The 19,435-nt window shown below is 43.6% G+C and overlaps 1 protein-coding gene across 3 annotated transcripts in view; it reads right to left on the minus strand.

Annotated features, from left to right (window-relative positions):
* Positions 1 to 2,550: 2,550 nt before the first annotated feature.
* Positions 2,551 to 19,435, minus strand: part of OTUD5 (OTU deubiquitinase 5) — a 267,799-nt gene continuing 250,914 nt past the window's right edge. For 2 of the 3 annotated variants that reach the window (XM_078664655.1, XM_078664654.1), the window contains exons 8-9: positions 13,993 to 14,106; positions 2,551 to 3,727 (exon numbers count right to left, since the gene is read on the minus strand). In XM_078664655.1, coding sequence (XP_078520781.1) covers positions 3,606 to 3,727; positions 13,993 to 14,106 — 236 coding nt within the window. In that variant the 3' untranslated portion in view covers positions 2,551 to 3,605. The remainder of the gene's footprint in view (positions 3,728 to 13,992; positions 14,107 to 19,435) is intronic. The other variant, XM_078664656.1, reaches the window with a different exon arrangement.

A 19,435-nucleotide genomic window follows, 5' to 3' on the forward strand; every position in this document is an offset into this window, starting at 1 on the left:
CCTCGGAGTCTCACTGGACGGTGTCGACTGCCGGGCTGGGAGCAACTACATTGCCCACTCCCTCAAGGTCTTCGGAGCCATAGCCCGACGGTCGAGCACAACTTCATATCGTGATCGCGCTCGAGACACCAAAGACATACACGATGGGGAAGGGTAACCAACATCATGCGGGAACAAGTCCTGCATGGCTTAAAAGCAGTCTTCCTTGAAGACATCCCTCGCACGCAGTCATAAAAAATCCAAAATGTCGAGAAAAAGTCAGCCAAAAAGCGGCAGAGGGGTAGCTCTTACCGGATCGGCGCTTAACTGGCATGGAAAGAAAAGAACTGACGTATGCACAATTGGGTGGAGCCTATTTAGGCACTGTGACATCATAACAATTGCCGACGACATCAAGCAGAGCCAATGGAGCCACCAGAATGTCGCACACAAGGGGTATTGCTCAAAAAAAGTTTCTGGATCGAGCCGGACACCTGGGAAATTCAAAGGTAAGGAATCTGGAGCTAGCAGTCTCTATTAGATAGTCAACTTTCGGAAATTAACGATCATTGCATTTCAAAGGATTCGATACTTGGGAACAACATTAGACATCACTTTAGCAAAAGTGTTTTCTTTGGAGAAGAGACTTATCTATCCAGCAGCAATGTCTGTCTGAAGCGACCAATCAATCCAACAGTGCAACACATCTCATACTAGCATCAATGGCATCATGCAACTTCACATGAGGACGTTACAGTACCTTGTGGCAGAACAGTGAAATCAGGAACATGGGAAAACATTTTAATACTTACCAAACAATCAATACCTTGGTAGTCCAAAGCAACAAACCTTGTGAAGGAAGTTTCGTTTCATTAACAACATGATTCACAAACTACAATAACAGATGCATCCCTGCAAGGATGGGGGCTCATATGGACCACCTACAGGTACAATGAGCATGGTCAGAGAGATCCTATCACATCAATATGTTGAAGTTCAGAGCTGTCCATCAAGTTCTGGAAGTTTCCTCCTTCATTCAAAACAAATGTGCTTCTTGTTGAGACAGACAATACAACTGCAATGCATTACCTGAACAAGCAAGGGGGAACCGATTCAAGGCAGTTGACTCTAGAAGCGATGGCCATATGGGAATGGCAGCTAGTGAGGAATCTAACAATTACAGCAGTCCATCTGTCAGGCATTCACAAAGAGCATGCAGATACCCTAAGATGTGTGATCCAAGAAAATCACAACTGGATCCTAAACAATGAAGTGCTACAAGAGGTCTTTGGTGAATCGTTTTTTCCACAAATAGACCTTTTTTGCCAATGCAGACAAAAAATTCCCAAGCTTTGCCTTGAGATACATCCAACCAGGAACCACAGGGAATGCTCTTTTGATCAACTGGTCAGGGAGATTACGCATTATTTTCTGTTACCATTTGGCTAACAGATCCCTATCTAGTAGAGCCAAATCTCATTAAGCTAGAGGAATGGAGCAACTTTGGAGCTATTAGAAACATTGATATTTAGATATATGTAATGCTGCGAAGTGTAGATTGATGCATACCTTTACCAGGCACTTTTTTGGATTCAGATTCAAGAGCCGATGCTCAAATAGGCCAGGCCTTTTGGAGGAATGGTTTTGAATTGTGTAGAAACTCTGCCTTTTTATTTATTGCCTACTGTTTGTAGTGGAATGAGCTTGCTATTCTATTCAGTGCTTTAAACTATTGATTAGGATCCCATGGAAGAGAATTTAACATTTCTTACTTGTAATCCTAGTTCTCTTCATAGTGAATTCTCAGTCATAAGCACCCTTCCCACTTTCCTGGAAAAAGTTCAAGAGATTTCTATTTTATGCTCATATTTGTGTCTGTAAAAACAGAAGTGACCTGTCACCCCAGTGCATGAGGGGACACAGGAACAACAGTGGGACCTTAAAGTGACAGCATCAGTTTACTGCTCTAGCTTTGAAGTCTATGTGCTAGCACTGCCCTTCATTTCCTTTATATTTTCATCTAAAAAGAGATTTGTGACATTTTTAGTCGTCTTACACTATCTGGATCACTACCATATTTTTACAATATGGCCATTTGTAGCCCTTTTTATGCTGATTACGTATAGAGGCTCTTTTGTCTCTTAAAACATATATATAAACATATATATACATACACACACATATACATATATATATATACACACATATATATATATATATACACACATACATATATATCCCCCCCCCCGTCCTGGCAACTTTTATTCAATTCGCATTAACACCAGGCTATGCCAAACACAAAGGTCATGCAGATTTCTTGCACACCTAAACACAGCTTGAATATGTTGAAATCTTGTATCACAGCACATCCAACAGCAGACAACAGAGAATCTTCGAGTTGTCTGGATAAACAAATAAACCCCTCAAATTCAACAGATCATGTTGGAAAGACCTTGCAGCACTGTCGACCACCAGACAAAGAACACCACAAAGAGCTAAAAAGGAGCCATCGTAAAGCAATACATTGCAATTACCAATCTTCACAAAACACAATAATGCCACACAACCATGACTGGTTATTGAAAATTATTTGCAGTATGTACAAACTCTGGAAGAGCCATAATGTAATTGAAATTTGCAGAAGTGTGCAACACAAATGTTTGTTAAAAAAAAAAAAGTAAATGGGGAGTGGATTGATTACGTATCAAATTATGAATGATTGGACCACACGCATTAAAGCCAGAACACTTGTAAAATCAGAAAGTCTTAAACTGTAATATCAGTGGCCTATAAATGGTATAATTATCATTCATATAACTGATTTGCAATACTGAGCACATATGGAAGTAAAATAAAGGCAGGAGAAAAACGTCTTGAAAGATGCAAACGCTAAACTCAAAATGAGATTAAATGTACGGTTGCAATCTCATTTACTTCTAAGTATTTCATTCAAACTTAATAAAAACTTCATTCGGCATAATATGGAAATCAACAATTAATCAAGAAGTCCATAAAGGTGTTTGTTTTAAACAATTTTGTAGATTTTTTTTAATAAGAAATAAAAAGATATCTAGGACATGCCCTTTTGATAAGAAATGGAAAAAATAACAAAAAGGAAATCAGACAATGGGAGTGGGAGAAAAATAATGTACATTAGAAACATGGGGAAGGAGCAAAAGAGGAGGCAGGTGGCTTCCTTTGTGCGCGTCTTTCTTCTATATTAAAAAGGCAACAATTCCACCATTCCCAAAGGAAAATATGCTTGCTCTGTTTTTCTTGTCCCCATAGTTTTTGTTTCGCTGCTTATTCTGGTACAACCAGGGCACTGCTTACTCTCTGAAACAGTGATTAAAACTCCTCCCAGCTCCTCTAAATAATATATATATATATTAAAGATTCGATAAGAAGTTTAAGCAAATGACATTATTCTTGCTTTCCGTCTCTCAAACATGCACCTAAATAAGTCCACTGTTGGCTAGCAAAGGTAAATCAGAGGCAAGTGTTATTGTTACTGGGAGAAAGGGGGTAAAATCAACAGGTGATCATGATAAATGCAGGGTCGAAAGGAATGGCAGAGCCTTTCAGGGGTAAGTTGGCTTGTCTTCATGTATTCCTTGAGCTTGCTATCAACTGTTGTCTGGTGGGGATTCTCTGCGCATGGTGCCCTTCTTCACGGTCTCCAGATATTCCTGTTGTGATGCAGCCAACACTGAGGCCAGGATCTCATCATCGTCCCAATCATTCAAACCTACGAGGACATGGAAAACTGCATTAGAAAGAAATGAACATTAAAACGGGCAAAAAGGAAAGGTTTAAGAAGTGAGGGAAGAATGTCTAAGAATACAAGTCCAAACCAGATGTGATGCCATACAGGGTAGTAACCAACAACAAGTAAAAAAAAAAAGGGTAAAGGAAGCTGGATTGGACTCGCATACTGACCTGTCACAATGGTTCTCCAGCATTGGTGAATTTCAAATACTTCTATGCTCTTTTTGTTCTACTCCCCACTGTATATGTGAGGATTCCAATAAAGTAAACATTTTGTAGCCCCTTCGTGTTACCAGGATTTAACCTCAAACCATCCTTACATCATAAATGAGTATAGCAGTCCAAGTACCACCTTGACAGCGTATTTCGTATAAGTATTTGCAAGACAAATGCAACCTATGACATGAGGGTGTGGCCAGAACAGTCATTTTTGGCTCTACAGAAGAAACTAAAAGTGAAACAGAAATTGTTACTTGTAGCCTTGGTTCTGCATGATCGCAATGTTCAACAAAGTTCATAGAAGTAATTCCCAACAGCATTTGGGGGCCCACAGAAATCTACATCAAATGTTTTTAACACTGTTCTTAATTCAGAAAGGGGGGAAATAACTAATGTGTTCCTATGCAAAATTTGTAAACATGAGTAGGGGAACCTTCTAAACTCTGACAGCAATAGCAATTGAGAAAAAAAACAGACTTGATTGGCTTACATTAGGAGAGTTGAAAATATGTACTGCCCCTTTAAGGCTCCAGAGATCACCCAACCCATGATGGTTTTGTATTGGCAGTTGTCCTTCGAGTCTGTTCTTTTTTCTGGTTCGGGTGACTGGATCGAGAACACCAAGGGTGCTATCAAAACGTTTTCTGTAGAAACAGAATGTGATCTTTCTTGTTTTGACTACGTCTTGACTCAGTAGAATGTAAAACATTTTTTTCAGCTGAGGCGTTTTTAAATTCAAAACACCATCTGTTTGTCAAACACCCCTCAGGTGAGAAGAAAGCTGCTTTGCTCCCACTTAAGGTCTATGTGGTACTCCTACTCAGTCAAAGTGTACATTTTGACCCAAAAATGTCAAAAAGAATACTTATGGACAGGGAAGGCGTACATTTCAGAGGCAGTCTGAATACTTGCGCATCAAAAAGATAAGCACCACAGAGCAACCCGACTTCTACTGGCAATGTGGCAAGTTCTCCTAAGGCCAATCTTTGGGCAGGAATGGTGAAAAAAAATTATAAAGTATCACTGCTATCACTCTCACCACCAACCGACACATTCACCGTCAAAACAATCAGCACAGATGTGCTTGCAGTTGAAAGGATACACACTGGCATTAAGATGACAGCACTGCCACCATTCTTCAGTCATCAAGGTTCAAGCACTAGAGACAGCTGCCAGCATCCCGCTCACGGTTGATAAAGACCATCTGATTAATGCAGCTAGGGAGCAGCTGGGGCACTCCAACATTAGACCGATTTGCCACTGTCCAAAATAAAATATGCTGAGACCTCGTGCCCAGGGCTCTAGAACAGAAGTCTCTGGGCAATGCCCTTTTGATAGACTGGTAGGCTCCATTTGTGAACACCTTTACACCAATCCTGTGTGTATTCCGAAGCTGAAATCACGCATTACAATGGTACTCATAGCTCTGGACTGTGAGACAGTGGTGGTACACATGCCTCCTCCACAACATATCGCAAGTGTCTGCTGCTCAGACCAGATCTCTCCAAATTAGGGCAACATTTCACCCAATGATCCAATCTGGCAGCATGGCTCCTGAGGTCACCCAGTATGGACACTTAAATCTCCCAGAAAACTGTATGAGCATTTTGAAAGAAACTAAGCATCCTTACACAATAGCATGCTACGCTTTTAAGTGGAGATGCTTCTGCATATGGTGTTGTGCAAAGAACTATGATCCTAGCACAGTACAGGAGAGTATCATCCTATCTTATTTATTACATCTCGCCTAGTCAGGTCTTCAATTGTCCTCTATCTGAGTTCACTTAGCAGCTATCACCGCATATCGAAAATAACCATTGCAACATTCTTTTTTCCAAAACCCAGTTAAAGAATTTCTAGAAGGCCTGAAGAAGGTTTTTCCTCCACTCAGAAAAAATCCCTGGGAACGGATTGCGGTGTTGTCAAAATTGATGGGTCCTCCTTTTGAACCAATCCATAAAGTGACACTGCAACACTCGTCATGGACAACTGCATTTTTATTTGCAATTACTTCAGTAAATTGCAGGCTCTAACCTCTGTAGAACCCTTCAGTTTTCTATCACAACAGGGTTGTCTTATGCACACATCCCCCTTTCTTGCCCAAAATAGTATCAGAGTTTCATTTCAACCAATCTTCTGCAGTAGAGGGAGCATCACATTCTCTTGATCTTAAGAGTGGTACACTTCTATTTAAACAAGCAAAATCCATTAGGAAGTCTTCCCACTTGTTTAACTGTGGGTCTATGAGACAAGGTCTATCAACTTGCAAACAATCCATAGCTAGTTGGATAGTTTCTTGCATTACCTTGTGTTACCAGATTGCCAACAAACCTTTGCCAACCAGGCCAAAAGCACACTCAACAAGGGGAAAAGCAGCAACGACATCTTGGCTGAGACAAGTCCCTATCCAAGACATTTGTAAGGCAGCCACTTGGAGGTCTCTACACACATTCACAAAACACTACATTTTAGAAACGGATACTCAGGCAGATTCTAGGTTTGGGCAAGAAACTTTAAGAAATCTATTAAAGTAGCTACTCTGGTCTCTGAACCACTAGTTCTAGCTAAAAGCCCGAAATACTAATATTTATGGTCTCACAGAGTACAGCTACCTGGCAGCTGCTGTAGGGAGTTTTCTTAGACTGCTATTCTACTGAAGGCTAATGACCACCAATGAAGATCCTACAGTGCAGAAGGAAAATATACTTACTTGTAGACATAGTACTGCATCATAGGAATCTTCATTGAAGTCAAACACCCTCCCTCCTCCACGGCTGTCAGGTTATATGTAGATCCTGTGATTACGCGTAAAAAGAACTGACTCCCAGGTCAACTGCCACTGCAGTGCTTTGTGGGATAGAGTCTCTCTATGATCTTTAAAGGTACAGGCTATATAATTTTAGGATTTCAGTGTTCGCCTATCAGGCTGTTTTTATTCCTTCATGCGGATTCTCCCAAGAAAAGCCTTTTTTCTATGGCAATGTGTTGAAAATATTAAAAGGGATTTCTTTCTAGTAGATGTGTCCTGCTACTCTTCTACGGCAATCTCCAGGAAAATACATCTGACAGTCTACACTGAAAATTGGAAAATGATGAACACTATGCAGATATTTTCTTGGATTCTACAAATATGTTAAAGTTGATGTTTCTGGTACGTGCAGTCAGCACAGAATTATTCAAGGTTTCGGACTGTCAAAAAAGATCATATGATGAGAAATGCATTTTTTCTGCAATTATGCTGGAGCATATTTTGCAGAAGCAGGAGTTAGGAATAACTCCACTGATGGTTGAAGTAGTCCTGGAATTAGTAGGAGCAAGGGGCAATATTCTCTATGGTGGTGGAAGGTCTCAAAGATCAGAGGTCTTCAGTTGAGTCAAGGGAATAGAGTTGTTTGGCAGAATCTCTCACCAAAATTTCAATTCATGTATTAATGTCATCTATGGTCAAAAACCTTCAAGGTGAAGATTTGGAAAGGGTCAAAGAATATTGTTGAACTAAAGTGGAGAAGAACATGTGAACAAGCCATCAGGAGACCGTCAACATTTAAATAATATGTATTGTCTTGAGGATTTAGAGAGATTGGTAAATCTATAGTGATGGGAGCTTTAATAATGAAGTAGTGATCAATGACTATAGTATATGACAAGGACTCCTAGCACACCTTCTGTGGGTTCTGGAGCTGCCTCCAAGATCTCAGGCCCTTTAAATGTTTAAAAGTAAATCAGCAAGTGGCTGTGGTACAGCTGGGGAGATAGCAGCGGCAAGGTAAGTGGTAGAGTCTACTCGAAGTTTAGGAGATTCTGGAGGAGAAGCTCAATGTTTAGGTGGCTAAGCTGAGGCAGAAGAGAGTCACAGCTGGAGGTACTTCTCTGGTAGGATAGTAGATCCTGGAGTATTCCGACTCAGATGTACAAGTGCCATCCTCTTTGGTGAACCATTCATCAGAAAAATGGAACAATCTCCTAGGAGAGAAATTTGTTCAGATCGAATGCCTTTTCTACACTGATAGTCTAACACTGCCTCTCTCTCCATCCACCCAGATCTAAAAGGCAATCAAGTAAATGCCTGGCATCCTTCTTGCAGGGTGGTACCTTTCAGGTTTTCAAGAAACCTTTTCAATTTAAGGTGCTCCCACTTTCAGAGGGGGTGCTGCAGGGCTCCTCTTTAAGCCCCACCCAATTCAACCTTTACATGAGCCCCTTGACAGATATCATTGAACGTCACAGCTTTGATGTTCTATCAAATGCCAATGACACTCAGTTGATCATCACCCTGTGGGGGTTGACTCCGTGAGGGCCTGTGTTAGAGGATACCCAAAGTTTGGACCTCAACTGACTGAAGTTTAACGCAGGTAAGACAGAGGTCCTCATCCTTGGGAATCAGCTTGCCGTTTTGTCTCCAGACTTATGGCCAGTGCCCCTTGGTTCTATTCCATCACCCAAGCCTAAGGTCAAGAACCTGGGCATTTGGTTTGCTCACCTTCAATGACCAAATCACGGCCTTGGCAGGCAAGTGTTTTGGGATCCTCAAGTCACTGAAAACCTTTATTGGCTTCCTACCGTTATCTGCTCAAAACACAGTGATCCAAGCCATAGTCATCTCGCGGTTGGATTCTGCAACATCTTGTATTTAAAAGTGTCTCAGTCACAGCTGTTGCGACTCCAACGGGTTCAGAACTCAGCAGCTCAGTTGTTACTAAAGCTTCCTAAACAGGCCTCCATGGGCACAGCACTCCTCAAGCTTCACTTCTTAGCTACTGCTACAGAATGTTCAGGGAGACTGGTGCGACCTTTTTGCATTAGCTTATAACACCGTACTCTCCTTTGAGATACCTCCAGTCTTCCCAGGCCTTATTAACTCAGGTTCCCTGGGTCCCTCCTCACAGTCACGGGGCTCACTGACATTCACACATGTGAGGCCTGTGTGTTGGGCATTCACAAGCGCCGTAAGTAGCTGAAAGTAGAGACGGGTTGCACGTCCCTGGTGCTGCATAGCAATGCACTGGAGGGCACGGGGGGGACCATCAATGGCGGCCTGGTGGGGCGCGGTCAGCAAATGGGGTGCTGCTGAAGAGGTGGTGATTAGTTCTGAAGAGCTTAAGGGTATCCACAAGCATCCCATATCCTTGTCATGGACTATCCTACTACACTCCTTTAAGCAGGAAGAGGCGGAGGAGCTGCTGTCCTAGACCAGCCATGCCTCAGCAGCGAACGAATAAGCGTACCGGGGATACCCACTGCAGCCTCCCCATAGATTGGGCATCTACTGGTCTAGGGGTGGCAGCCAGAGGCATACGACCAATATAGTGCTTCTGGTTTGCTGCCCTTGCCTGCCCCTTCTCAGCACCACACAGCCAGATCCTCACTTTGTATGTCTTAACCCGCCGACTCATAGTATGCAACGCCAATATGGACACAGTGTAACCCTGATCTGCCTCCCAGTTTAGAAGAGTTCAGATCGTTATTTTCAAACAAAGCATCAAGTCACCTGCTGGGTTAGCGTTGAGACCCTACGCCCGGGCTTCAGTACAGGCCACAGCCTATCGCTCCTGGACACATGCTCTATACCCATCTGTTTTCCCACACCAGCGAGGTTAATTAATGAAAAGATGGATGGGTTATATGATATGACCAGGATATAATGCACGCCATGGTGTAAAAGTAGCAAGTTTCTTTAGGAGATCACGGTTTTGGATGTACTGTATTATACAATGAAATGCTAATAAAAACGATTCACAAAAAAATAAAATAACTTAGGTTCCATGGGTGAAGAGAGATCATATGGGTGGGAGCTCCTTTAACTTCCTTGCACCCAAGCTGAGGAGCTCTCGCCCTCTGCAGTTAAGACATTCCAAGACAGAACTCCTGTTTGGGGAAAAACTAAAAACTTGTTTTTTTTAAATAGGTATCTGCTGTTCTTGTGCTGTCTGATTTCGGTTAGGAGCCTTAACCCTCTAGCGCCGAGACACTCCTATAGGAGTAGCAATGCGCTTTTAAGCTTCTTTACTATTAGTATTTTCTGAAGGAAAAATATTTTTCGGTCAGAAAACAGAATAAATGTGCCGTTTGTCTCGAAAGGCATTCAGAGTAGGTGTTTTTCAAGTGCTTGCAAAGATTTCCAAAAGGGAAAAAAAAAAAAAAAAGTTGAGCTTGGTACGCCAAGATTCTGTCAGGAGTCAAAGCAAAGAACTCTCTCAACTGCCACTAACAGGGAATTATGGGGAAATGGTGGTATAGTTTTTAGGTCGAGCCTGGGCAGCACATGCGCTGCTCTGCAAGGCATGCTGTACTCTGGTATGGTCTTGAAGGTCCGCCCACTCTCCGTACATCTTTTCAATGGCTCCTGTTGCGGTCCTTTCTAAACGGTTGCTTCTGATTTGTTATTAGGTTTGTCAGTCCTTCCTTGGTAATGACTTATCTGCATTTGTAACCTCGCATGAGGACTGGACTTTTTACTGGTGTGGTCACATGGTATGTTTATTTAGTCCATGAACACTATTTTCTTTAATTCTTTTTCCTACTGCAGACACTACTTTCCTGCAAGGCTTTTAAGATGAGCGTGAGGCACCTTCAGGTTTTAGACCGCCACCCCTCCCCCTCTCTCGGGGTCAAAATCTTACCAGGAGAGCCCCACTGCCTGCACCGTCTAAAGACAATCTTACGGGAGCACCCTCAAACATTAAATCTTGCCTTACTCTCTGATTACGTCCCACAGGGGACGCATCCTACTTACGGTTGCTCTCCTACAGGAAACCGCATCTAATTAGTACTAACGACAACCAGAGGTTAAACACAGCCCGAAACAAAGAAATGCACAAGCCCCCGCCTTCTCAGCACATGAACTCCCACACTGGCCGCTCGCCAGTCTTCGCTCCATCTCACTCCTTCATGAGGTGCAAACAGACCCCTTCCAGCATCAGTATTAAGTGCACTCTCTGGCTCTTTCCCGATTGTCGACAGCACAAATGGATCCCATGGCCTAATTTAAAAGAAATTATGAATACTCATATACGGAGTTGGACCCCATATTTGCGGGCTGTTGAAAGTGGAACCACTTCACAAAAACAGTGTTTACGTTTTTTTTCTTATTGCTTTGCTGAAACTTTTTTTTCCACACTGAGATTTGTAACATGACTTAAATTTGAAATTAGAAGGTGGTTGCATTAACGCAGCACCATAACCAAACTTTACTACAATTACGTTCGAGTTTACAAATCTTGGAATTTTTAAAAACATGTTACTTTGGATTTTATGTCACTTCCTGGTTGCACGATTATGGTAACTTTGAACTGGAAGTAGGTTTATCCCTATCATTTAGTGTGAAAACACAAGGTATTTCGGTTTAATTTTAACATCTATTTCTATTGCATGTTGGGAGCTGTAGTCGTGGTTCACTTCAATTATACTAAGCTGATTGATTTACCAGATCACAAAGATCTAAATGAAACGCTGCAGACAGAACATACCGCCCCTAGGGAGACAGTGAATTATACATTATAACCCAAAAATAATTGTCAGCCAGGTTGGTAATAAAATAGGTCTCGCATTTGCGAGAGTTTAAGCTATTAATTGGCATTGTAAATGACAATGCCGTATATTTATCCGTTTTGAAAACCAACACGCAAATAAAAGGCATGGTCACTTACAATGCCAATAGCTCAAACTCTCGCAATTGGGAGACCTTTTGCATTGCAAATACTTGTTCTTAAAGGAGCAGGTTAATTTTTTTCAGACTTTCAGGTTTCAGCCTATTAGGCTACACTGTCCCTATTTTGTCTAATCTCTCCTTAAAAATAAAGAAATAAGTGTGTGAATGGTTTTTGTTAGTCACAATGTCATTTTAGTGATTGATTTTATTCAAATTCGTTTCTTTTTGAAAAATAAATAGCCAAAGATTGGCCAATATAGTTTTTCTAAAATACTGCTTTCCTGAAGGAAAAAAAAAAGCCTTTTTTATTTAAAAAATAAAAGCATACGTACAATAAATTCAGTGTTTATGACTAATAATGAAGACCCCTCATGGAGGAGAAGTTTTGTCTCTTAGAGGCATGTTTTCTTTGTGATCAGTTTCAAAGTGCACTGGTAAAGCAAATGTCTGACTTAAGCAAGCTTGCAATTTGTGTGCAAGCATAGGCTTTATGCAATAAAAAAAACCTAGCAAAATATAAAAATAGAGGAGAGGTCCAGCAAATACACACTAGCCCCGACACTGAAGGACACTTCTTCAGGCTGCTGCACACATCAAGAAAAACAGTCATACTCAATGCAAGACACCCAATGGATTGTGTGGGCTGACAAACAGCTCCATGTTTTTGCCTTGATAGGCGGAATCACAATGTTAGGAGACTTTAAGAGGCTAAAGTATGAAAAATGACCAAATACTTGTGAGCATTTTTAGGTTATATGGAGGCTTTGAGGACATTTAAACAATCTCTAGGACTGACCGAAATATGAAAATCCTATCTTGGAATATGTTCTGGGATGCTGCAGATGCTGGGGGGGGGGGGGGTTCTGTAAAGTTAGTGGATATTCAGGTGCATCTCAATGGCGAGGAACCAATCACCTACGCTCCTTCTTGGGAGGAGAATTGCCTTGCACTGAAGATTCAGTAAAGTAATTGGCCAGAAGAATCCTCAGGTGCTATGTTTAAAGATGAAGCTTCTGCGATTGGTGGACCAGCTAGTGCAGGGAGGATTACAGCCAACAATAAGAAGGCAAAATACACTGAAAGCTGTAAAGATGAAAGTAAAATCTTCAAGTGAAATACAAAATGCTTCAGTTTCTAAGTTCAACAAGAGCACAAAACTCCTCAGCTGTAGGCTCCATGTGGGGATATTTTCGTTCTTAGTGGGGATATAATGAAACCCCTCCCACAATTTTAGAATCCCATTTTCAGCAAAGAATTCTTTGAAAAAAACAAGGGAAGCCCTTACTCAACAATAACCACTGCATAAAGTATTTTCAAGGTACAACGATTCTTATTAGTGAACCAGTTAATACAAGAATACAAATGCAGCAATGTGAGTATATAAGTGTTCTGATCACAAAATAAATTATTAAAGAGTTATCACTAGGTGTTTATATCAATTATTCTTTTTGTGCACATCCTGTGATAATCTGAAGCTTGTATTTAATTATGGCTAAACCAAAGTTGATTTTAGGCTGAAAAGTGAATCCGGGTGTAGCTATAGTATTTCTGAAGCAAAATTAATATGTGCACAAAAAAAGGTTTACTATGTCGCTCTTTATGGCATGGTGGAACCGTTTTTTTAATTTTTTAACCAGCCAAATAATGAGGAAATTCAGGAGACACAGTTACCTAAATACCAGATAAAAATGAGGGAGTAAGATATCTTGCCCAGGCTTATTACTCCTATAACTAAAAATGTAGCTCAAATGTAATGGATTTATTCCAATATTCCTGCTTAAACAGATTGTAAATGCCCCATACTTCCCCAAGTATGGTCAGCAAACAGGCACAATCTACATCTAGACCTAATTCTAGCCTGGCTAGTGAAAGTAAGAAAATATAACGTTTGAAGCAGAGAAATGCAGAGTTACAATATGGCAGAATCACAAGATGAATGCTTTAAAGGTAAAAGAATAATAAACTGAAGAGTTGCAAATGTTGACAAGTTACAGCTTCAAAGAATATTATGTGGTTGAGAGGATAGCCTGTGTCCCATGCTAGTCTTAAACAAATAAAGTTGGTGCGAAAAGAGCCAAGATATTTTAAGTTACGCAACACTACCAGAATTTTTGACAGGCCATGAAAAACGTGCACATCTACTTGAACATGTTCAATGAAACAAGACACAAAAATACTTATATTTAACTAAGCATGAACATCAAAAGTATGTCTAAATCAGTGCTTCCCGTAGCTCTTCCCTCTGATCACACATTTTTTAGTGATCTCGCTTTTTGGAGATTGAGCTACCAAGCTCACATTCAGTGGAACACGGTCGGAATCCTCCTGGAGTGTTGTAGTCTGATAGAAGAGTGGGTCAGGGACTGAGAAGCACTTACCAAAGGCAGTGGGTGACATCTGTTGCATGATTGCCCGGCACTCAAGGGCAGGGTACAATGACACTAAAGGCGAGGTTGCTCTGTCACCACCTGTTGAGGATTGGCTACTTGTACCTAGCAACAGCAGAAAAGGGACACTATTCAATATACAAGCCAATAGATCAGCACAATAAAAACATCCTATAGCATAAAGTATAGGTGGGTTTTAGATTTGGGGGTCTTTAGTTGGCACAGGTAGGTACTTGTGACAAATAGGGACCCTCTCCTCTAGTCAGGATAAGGGGATTACACTCCCAAAATAACCCCTGCGCACCCCCTTGGTAGCTTGGCACAAGCAGAAGGCTTTACTTCAGAGGGTTTGTAAGTTAAGCAGTTGTGACCACATACAGTAACCCAGTGTCAACACTACAAATGGATACCACACAGGTTTTATGTAAAAAATAAGTAGACTTTAAGACCATCAACAACAAAAATACACACTATGATCACTTTAAGATGGTAGATTTAAGCTTAGTACATTTCAGTTCTTAGATGAGACACTCTGGGTCAATGTACCTTAGGTTGGGTTGCGCTTCCACGACAAGCAATGTCACAGCAATGGGAAATGCGGCAAAGTTCAGATGCAAAGAAATAAAGACGTGAAGATCTTCCAGATGCGGCGCACTTCTCAGGGATGCGAGAAGTCCTCGGTTCGATACGTGGACTGCAGGGCGACACCCTTACGATGCGACAGCAACAGCGGCAATGCTCTTCTCCCACGATGCGTGAAGCTTCCGCTCGATGCGACAACTACAGCAGCGACATCCAAGATGCGACGGCAGCAGCTCCGACGGCGACGCGCTTCTCGGGGATGCGAGGTGCTCTTGGTCGATGCGGTGCAATGCGACAGTTCCAGAGGCGACACCCTCCATCAGAGTAGCGACGGCAGGCACAACGACGGCGACACGCTCAGACCTCGTTGCAAGATTAATCTCCTGATGTGGTGCAGTGCGACAACTACAGAGGCGACACCCTCCTTCGGAGTTGCGATGGCAGCAGCAGCGATGTCAACACGCTTCTCTCAGATGCGGTGCTTCCAGCGGCGACACCCTCCTTCTGAGTTGCGATGGCAGGCACAGCGACACATTTCTTCTCGTTGAGTCGCGCTTCCAGCTCCTTGCGACACGCAGTTCCTCAGAAGGCCCAAAACAGCAGCAAGCACTTCCAAAAGAACTCTGGGGAGCTGGGGGGGGTGAAGTCTGTTGTCCATGAGACAACAGCAGGAGGCACGCTCTCTTCCAAGCCCTTGGAGATCCTTCACAAGTTGAAAGCAAAGTACAAAAAGTTATTTCTCCTTCCTTTGGCAGTAAGGCACCCACTGCAGGCCAATCTCCCAAGCAGCACTTCAGCTTGGGAATAGTCTCTCCTCAGTTTCTTCAGGTTCCTCTCCTCAGTAAAGGTTTCTTCTTGTAGTCCAAAAGTGATCTAATTTCATGGGATCAGGGTCCCAATATTTATGCCCCAAAATCCTTGGTTCTCTGAGGGGAGAAGGGCCTTTGCCCAGTCCAAACCAGTTTTGAAGCACTCTGTTTACCAGACTTCTCCTTTTCTTTCACAGTGCAGGGCAGGCACAACAGACGCCCCACAGGTGGCGGAGCCAGCATTGTGGAAGGCAAGTACAGTCCTAGAGCACTTTGTTTACAGGACTCCTTCTCTTCTTTTAGTGTGCAGGGCAGAGACATCAGCCACTCCCCATACATGAAAAAAATCTTAAAAACAAGGGTGTCCTTGTTTTTAAGATTTTTTCATATATGAATTTTTATTCTTTTCTTGATTCATGTATTGCCATCATATAGTCCCTGGTGTTCAGTGCTCTATATGATTTTTTAACTTTTGTTTATTAAAATAGTGACCATGGTCATATAAAAACAATAGCTGTTTTCTTGCTGTCATTTGTATGTCACCTGTTTTGTAATAATTGAACTGTCTAGGAATTTTTACTCACAAGTGGGTGCACTTGCCCAGTCAGCAAAGACATCATGTAGGAAGGTGTACAAGACTACGCCTGTAACTCACCCGCCGGGCATATGTATTCACCACTAAAAAGGCGGTCTTGATGGTAAGCAGCCTGAGGGGGCAGTTGTGTAAATGCTCGAAGGAGCACACATAAGCTAAGGACCAAATAAAGGTCCCACTGCGGCATAACAAAGGGCTTGGGCTGAAACCGGTGTGCCCGCCCCTTGAGAAACCTATTTGCAATTAGAGACTTGAAGAGAGAGGGTTTGTCTGGCAGCCGCATAAAAGAAGACAGAGCAGAAAGATAACCCTTGAGAGTTCCCAAAGCAAAGCCCTGTTGGGCAAGGGTTAGAATGAATAGAACAGTGAAAAGAGAAGCAAAAAGAGGGTCAATAGACCCTTCTGTACAGTATATTACAAATTTCTGCCAACGGCAGTCTTATAACATCTTAGTGGAGGGTTGCATGGTCGCCAAAATAACAGTACATACTTCAGGAGGAAGGTCAAAAGACATCAACTACCGCCACTAAATCTCCACGCATGGAGGCGCACAGTTGACAAGTTCGGGTGGAGGACCCTTCCCGGCTGCTGCGACAGAAGATCCTCCTGAAGAGGCAGGCTGATCGGAGGATCAATGTTCATCTTCAGAAGCTCTGGATACTAGCCTCTCCTCGCCCAGTACCGGAGCCACAAGGATGACTTGGGCCCCGTCGCTCCTGATCTTCAGAACCATGGCCAGGAGTGGATTGGGCGAAAATGCATACAGCTGGCTTGAACTCCTCTCGCGACAAAAGGCGTCGCCGAGTGATAGCCACCTTGGAAACTCCCAACGTGCAGTATTGCTGAGACTGCGCGTTCTCTATGGAGGGAAAAACAAATCTAACCAAAGTTCACCCCACTGATGAGACCTTGCGCCACCTCCGACGGGAGACTCCATTCTTGATCCGCTAGGCATAGACAGCCGAGTTAGTCTGTCCTGGCGTTCAGAGAACCTGCCAGGTGTTGAAACACCAGGGTTAAACCCTGCTGTTCCAGCCATGCCCAGCGACGCATGGTCTCTCGACAAAGAGTCCATGACCCCGCCCTGCTTGTTGCAGCACCACATGGCAGGGGTGTTGTCCGTGAACACTTGCACTAACTTCCCCTTGCAGAGGGAAGAAAGGCCTTCATTGCCACCTAAATCGTTGGAAGCTCCAACAAACTGATGTGGAGCCCCGACTCCGCAGAAGACCAGTGTCCCCTGATCTTCACGTCTCCCAGATGGCCAACCCATTCCAGAAGTGATGCATCTGTTACAACAGATCTGGTAGTATATGGGCCTGCCGTTGACCCTATGTCGTTTCGTCAACCACCACTGTAGATCTCTTACAGTTCCTTCTGAAATCTGAAGCACGTCAGTGAAATTTCCTCAATGCTGTGCCCACTGGAACTTAAGGTCCGACTGCAGAGCACGCATACACCACCTGGCATACTTTACCAACAGGATGCAGGAGGCCATTAGGCCCAACAGTCTCAATCAGTGCCAGCGAACTCCAGAATAGAGGCTGAAAAATCGAAATCATAACCTGAATATCCAGAATCGCTGTAGTGCGGGATAGGCCCGAAACTGCTCTGCGTCCACAACAGCTCCGATGAAAGGGAGTTTATGAGAAGGAGTCAGGTGCGACTTTGGCACATTTATAGAGAACCCCAGCGCATGCAGGAGGTCTGCCATAGTGTGGAGGTGGAAGTTGACAGCCTGGGGCGAGGGCGCCTTCAACAGCCAGTCGTCGAGGTAGGGGAAGACTGACACCCCTAACATGCACAGATGAGCTGCGACCACCGCCATCACCTTGGTGAACACCTGAGGGGCGCTGGTAAGGACGAAGGGGAGCACTGTGAATGAAAGTGCTCTCGGCCTACCTTGAACCGCACGCAACGTCTGTGGCCCGGCAGGATGGTGATGTGAAAATATGCATCCTGCAGGTCCAATGCTACCATCAATTCTTCTTGCTTTAGGGCAGGAAAGACCCGGGTTAGATCAAGCATTTTGAATTTCTCCTTCTTGAGGAAGAGATTGACGGTCCAAAAATCTAAAATGTGCCACAACCCTTTGTTCTTCTTCGGAAACAGAAAGCATCTGGAATAACAGCCACTTCCTACTTCTGATACCAGGACCCTTTCTATCACCCCCTGGGCCAAGACAGCTGTAACTTCCTCCTGAAGCAGTTTTAAATGATCCTCAGTCAGCTGTTCCCAATTTGGCAGAAAGGAAGGAGGAAAAAAAGGAAAGGCAGAGGACAGCCCTCTTGAATGATCTGCAAGATCCACTTGTCGGATGTTATTGACCTCCAGTGGGGTAGATGTTGAATTCTCCCACCAACTTGAGTGGTGTGGTATTGCAGAGTCAGACCAAATTTGCCTTCACCCAAAAAGGTGGGTTCCATCAAAGGGCATGTCAATCAAATTAACCTGGCCATTACCCGAGAGGCCAGTTGTTCTAAGCCAGGCGTGGCGCCTCAAGGCAACTGTTGTGGAAATCAATCCGCCCAGCGTATCAGTCTTATCACGGCCACACCTTACGGTGATTTAGATTCATCCCTCCCGTCCTTAACTGCTTGAGAGAGCATAGCCTGGACCTCCTCAGGACTTGTGGCAGCACTTGCACAACCAAAGGGAATGGGGGAAACGGCCCAATTAGCATGCGGTATTCACCGAACGCAATGCCAGGCTGGAGGAAAAAATTGTTTTCTTAACAAATGAATCCAGCCTCTTGGATACCATATCAGGAGGGGCGGAAGGTAACATGCATTGAGACGTAGAGGCCTGCACCATCAAACTTTCTGGGGTGGGAGGTTGGTGAGGCCAGAGAGAGGGGTTTGCCTGATGAACTTTGGGTCACTCTGAGCTGGGCGATAGTGGCATGCAATTGTCCTATTCATAGGAGGCCCTGTGCTAGGCTTGGACCGCTTGCCTAGGAGGTGGTTCGTTAAAGGACAAAAGGGGTTCTGAGGTGGAAGCCCTTCAGTCCGGAGATTAGCCCTGACCTCCACAGAGAGCACCTCTAGTCTAAGGACCTCAGCTGCCTTCTTGACCACCATGGCATAAGATGCCCCGTCCTGTATCTGTCCAGTATCTGGAGAAGTATCCAGTCCACTGGCCTCTCCAAGTTCCCCATACCAGTCCAATTGCTCCGCAGAGTCATCCTGGTTTTCAAAGGGTCAATAGACCCCTCCAAATCCTCTCCGGAGCCTAACACATCCTCAAAGTGTTAAAGCGACAACATAGAACCCCTGGGTTCAATCGCTGCCGAAATCAGCGTTGAGTGAAGTTGTTCCATCGAGTGACGTCCGGAGAAAGACGGGGCAGGTGCGGACGATGGGCACCGGAGGCAGCGAAGACACCCACTTCGGGTCAGTCATCGGGGGAGGTTGCAGTGGCACGACCGGCACCAACTCAGATCTGTGAT

Source organism: Lissotriton helveticus, chromosome 10 (assembly GCF_964261635.1).
Source record: "Lissotriton helveticus chromosome 10, aLisHel1.1, whole genome shotgun sequence".
NCBI lineage: Eukaryota > Metazoa > Chordata > Amphibia > Caudata > Salamandridae > Lissotriton > Lissotriton helveticus.